Source organism: Pteropus vampyrus, unplaced genomic scaffold, assembly GCF_000151845.1.
Source record: "Pteropus vampyrus isolate Shadow unplaced genomic scaffold, Pvam_2.0 Scaffold145, whole genome shotgun sequence".
Classification (NCBI taxonomy): Eukaryota; Metazoa; Chordata; class Mammalia; order Chiroptera; family Pteropodidae; genus Pteropus; species Pteropus vampyrus.
Window position 1 is genome coordinate 244,741 of NW_011888926.1, and position 5,006 is coordinate 249,746.

Here is a 5,006-nt window from a genome sequence, read left to right on the forward strand (position 1 = left end):
GGCAGCCGCCGGGGGTTCCGCCGATGGTTCTGCCCACACTCACAGCCTTTGTCCCAGTCGACCTCGTGGCTCGCTTTTCGTTTACTGCTCTTTCAGGAAATAACAAACCTGACGGCTTCTCTATTTTATCCTCATTCTTAAAATATAGTTTGGCTGCAAATCTATAATTGTTTTGAAATAAAAGTAAAAAAAAAAAAAAAAAAAGGAATGAAGAATATTGTTCCAAACTAAACCTTTTCCCTTCTCAGAGCCTGGAACTTCCTCCCTCCCTTCCTTGCCCCTTACTATTTCTTTTCCAGAATTTTAAATAGAGCCAGACATGGTCCCTTTCAATTTGCGTTTGGAAATCCCCAGTGGAGCCCAGAAGTGACTTCAGTTTCTGGCCGAGGCCGGGTGCGCGGGAAGGACAGGAGCCCCTCCCCCCACACACACACCAGGTTGCTGGTTGGAGGCTGCTGCTCCCCGGCACATGCTGGGGGCCGGGGCTCTGCTGGACCTTAGGGGCTATAAAAAACTAAATTGGAAATAAGTTATCATTCTTCTCGGCTCCCTAAAAGCCCCGAAGTCATCAAAAGTGGCTCATTTTGGATGCATTGGGTCATTTTCCCGTATCCTGCTGCATATGGTTCGGACACAGCCGTGACATCAGACAGCACCAATACGAAGCCATAAACTTCTCTCAGGTTTTCCAAACGCCTCCGTTTTCATCTTGCGCGAAGGCATTGTTTGCCCTGAGGGTGAGATAAATTGTGGATGCGAACACGGTGGCTGAGGGCGGTGTCACCTGGTGAGCTGTTTGCAGAACTCAGGTGTGCCTGGAAGATGAGAAACGCTCTGGCGGGGCTGCCCTGGGACCGAGGTGGACCTGGGGTTTGATTTGCATTTTCTCCGAAAATGTTCGCATATACCCGCTCAGTCAGCGTGACTAATCACAAGATTTAATGGCCTTAAACTGCTCACTAAGGGCCCAATTCAATTAAAAAATGTCCTGCGGAAGCCGTGAATAATCAATCCTCTTGTCTTCGCTTTTTCAGGCTTCCAGAGGCTTCCGCCGAGCAGAGGCCGAATGGGTTTTTCCTTTTCTAATTTATTTATCGTCGTGGGCCTCGGACCCCCGCCCACGCGAACGCACGCCGCGGTCCCCAGCGTCCGCCCCACTTTGCACCGGAGCCGCCGGGGTTCCCGCCGCGTCCGGCACTAACCCCGGGGAAATGCCTTCTGCTTCCTCACCAGTTCGACAGGCTCTGGAGCGAGATGCCCATCAACGCCAAGGGGAGGCTGCGGTACCCGGACTTCCTGAGCAGGTTCGGTTCGGAGAAAGTGGCCACCCCACCCGCCACTGGCGACTCGGCCAAGGCCCACAGAGGGAGCAGTGTCCCCGAAGTCTCGGACGGAAACAGATCTGCAGCGTCGTCGCCCACTCGAGACCTGAAGGCGGCGACAAAGCAGCGGAGCCACCCCTGTGTGAGTCCTCCACCCCCGGCGTCGCCCGTCGCCCTGTACCAGGCCCACGAGTCCCCCTGGGCGCGGGGCCCTCACGTTCCCACGGGCTGCGGGGTGACTGAAAAGGTGGCACAGCATGAGCCTGGGGCAGGGGTCCCAGGCGAGGAGCTCCCTGGTGGCTCCTTAGCATTTGCCTGGAGGATAATGGCGGGCGGGGGAGGGGGGCGGGGCGTGGCAGGTGGAAGGGGAGGGAAGGTGGCGGCGGCTGGGGGACTTGTGTGCGTGCTGGGCAGGAGACTGTCACTGGCAGGAAAGCCAACGCGCCAGTGGTAGGTGCCACTGTGCGCAGAGCTCCCCGCCCTGAAGCACAGGTGAGTCTCGTCACCCGCTTTCTACAGGGGAAGGTGCACGGGCCCTAAGAGGCGTCCTCGGCCAGACACCGAGAGACCCAATTTCGAACCCAGGCCTACCCTGGCGCAGGGCCGAGCCGCCAGCCTGGGGTTGGGGGCGGGGCCGCCTCGCGGGGCGGGGCCCTCGCCTCATCTCCGAGGCCGGCATGTCTGGGGGAGGTGCTGAGGGCTCCCCACCACGCACATACCTGCTTCCCGCGTGGCTAGTGCTCTGAGACGGCGGGCAGCACCCGTTCCCGGGTCGACACATCCCTGCCGCACACCCACGACACACCGGGTCCTCTCCAGAGCCGACTGTGGACAAAGGGCCCTGCCCTCGTGGAGTTTACGCCCTCGTGGGGGATGATTGGCAGGAAACAGGAAACGTAGTCACGTATTTAGCAAGTTAAGGATGATGAGTAGAGCAGAGTGAAGGAGGGGTCAGGAGCACCCCGAAATGTCCACGTCCCAAGCCCCGGGACTGTAACATGTCACCGTACGTAGCAAGGAGGAGTCGAGGTCGCACATGGAATTCAAGTTGCCAGTCAGCTGGCTTAAGACAGGGTGATCCCAGCGTATCCAGGGTCCCGAGGAAGTCACAGGAGCCCGTAATGGTAATGCCAGAGGCAGAGGGTCCTGTCAGAGAGACGTGATTTGAGGACAGTTCGGCCTGACATTGCCGGCTTCGAAGATGGAGGAAGGGGCCACAGCCAAGGACCGTGGGGGCCTCTAGACTGGAAAGCGAAAGGGGTGGATTCTCCCCTCGAGCCCCCAGGAGGAGTGCAGCCCTGCTGGCACCTCGAGTTTAGCTTGGCAGGACCCATTTCTGCCTTCCGACCTCCAGAACTGTAAGAGGATAAACGTGTGTTGCTTTAAGCCACCACGTTCGTAGACCCGTTACGGCAGCCGCAGGAAGCTCACAGGCCTGGGGGAGGTGGGGTGCCTTAGGACCTTGGCTTCCACCCCACGGGCGATGGAGCCTTGCAAGTTTTAGGCAGAGGCTTACAGGGTCTGCAGGGCTCTTTGAAAAGACTGCTGAGGGTGCTGTGCATTGAAAAGAGGCTGCAGGTGGAGTTGGGGGCCGGCAGGGCTCACGGAAGTGGGGGGGGCGGGGAGGAGGCTGCGGCAACGATGCAGGCGAGAGGCACAGGTGGCTCAGAGCGAGGTGGGCAGGGGAGCTGGTGGCCGGTGGTCAGACACTGGGTGCGTCTCCCAGCTCATTCCCTGACAGATGAGGTGTGGGGTTGAGAGGGGGGGAGGAGAGTCCAGGAAGACATCTGCGTTTTCTGGCCTGAGCAGCAGGAAGAAGGGTGTTATCGGCAGCTGAGATGGGGCGGCGCAGGTGATGCAGGGTTGGGCAGGAAGAGCAGGAATTCAATTGAGTTCGTCACCATATTGGATAACCACGTGTCGAGGAGGCGTTCAGGGGGCTGTCTGGGCCAGATCCAATTCATTCCCTGTTTTTAAATGGAAAACACAATTAAACAAAACAAGAAGAGTCTCAGACTTGGTCCACAGAATTCCAAGGCGTCAGATGTTCCGGGGGTGAGTCCGGCAGTAGACGTCCCATGCACATGACAGGCGACTCCCTCTCTTTGATAAGACTCTTTCTCTGGTGAAAAACATGTCCTTGTCACCGCGTACGCACCAATAATATATTTAATTAGCATCTCTATATTTGAATCTTGGCTATATATTTTCAAAATTATTTTAGTTACAATGATTTGGCACCAATATAGCCCCTCAACAGAAGTAAAAATTCAATGGCAAAATCACCATCTATGTTTTGATTTTCATTTTGTTTCTGAAGTAATACTGCCTGTGACATTGTGAACCTCAAAACCCAAGTCCTATCTGTATTGATTATCATTATTATCATCATCATCATCATCATCATCGTCGTTTATTATTACTTCCGCTTACGCCTCCGATCACATGACCGTTTTCTCTCCGTCCTGCCAGACCCCCGCCGGCACAGCGGCTTTGCCGGGCACCCCACCCTTGCAGAACCTCGAGCCCGTGGAGAACAAGCTCCGGAAGAAAATCCAGGGCTGCTGGCGACAGTTCCTGAAGGAATGCAAAGCGAAGGACGTGCACAAGCACGGGGAGATCACCGCGTCCGAGTTTCTGGGTTCGTTCTGGTTCTGGTCCCTTGGTAATAGTGTCACTTCCTGGCGCCAGGTCATTCCCGCACTGGAGGCGAGGGAGGGACACAACAGGGAGCCAGCCTGCCGGGAGCATCTGGGGGGCCGTGGCAGGACGGTACCTCGATCAACACCGGTGTCTTGAGGGACAAGGACTCTTGACACATCCCGACCCTCCCCACCCCCAAGCAAGTCACACCCCATGATGGAGTCAGCACATAGTGCCTTTCGGCATTAGAAAGCAGAGACTTGGTTGTGCTCTCTGGGCAGAATGTAAAAGGCAATAGACGGACAGTCGAGGGAGGTGGGACGGGCAGAGAGCAGGGGACTCGCGGGCCTGCCCCCCGCCCAGCTCACCTCGGCATCCTGGCCGGGGACTTGCGGGCCTGCCCCCCGCCCAGCTCACCTCGGCATCCGCGCTGCTGCGGAGTTGCTTTTCACGATGTCGCACTTTGATAAGCTTTTCAGATTAAACCAGTTGGATTTATACTTCCAGGAATCGATGCATACCGTTTATGCAACATTTTAATTACAGGAAAATAAATCTGACCAGGTTATACCTCGGCTAAAAGCCCCTCACCTCCCCGCTTCTTGATTGATACGTAGACCCAGAAAATGCTTTTCCTGAGAACCTCCAGTATTGACATAAATTACTTTTACGATAACCATGGCTCAAAAATATACAAACAAAAGGAGGTGTGAGCTCTTTAAGTGAACAGTTCCTACCAAAAAAAAAAAACCACATAAATTAAACATCAGAACATGAAATCAGTAATAATCAAATGTTGTTACATTGATTTAATGTGACAGGTTTTGCCAAAGCCAGGTAACCAAAGTCGGTTTCAATGCATGTTTGAGTTGTACCTGTTTTTTAGTTAATTCATTTGATTTTGAGCAAGATAAACCTTATCTTGTGTCATTGTTATTATCAGCATTGCTGGGTTTTCTTCTTTTTAACCGTGAGCTCATTTAAGCCACCAACCCGTTATTCTGGTAGGCTTGTCTGACTTAGAAGTGCACCCAAAATTCA

General features: G+C 54.6%; 1 protein-coding gene across 1 annotated transcript in view; it reads left to right on the forward strand.

Annotated features, from left to right (window-relative positions):
* Positions 1–5,006, forward strand: part of EFCAB6 (EF-hand calcium binding domain 6) — a 197,139-nt gene that overhangs the window by 185,141 nt on the left and 6,992 nt on the right. The window contains exons 28-29 of the mRNA XM_023535895.1: positions 1,234–1,464; positions 3,795–3,963. Of these exons, the coding sequence (XP_023391663.1) occupies positions 1,234–1,464; positions 3,795–3,963 (400 nt within the window). The remainder of the gene's footprint in view (positions 1–1,233; positions 1,465–3,794; positions 3,964–5,006) is intronic.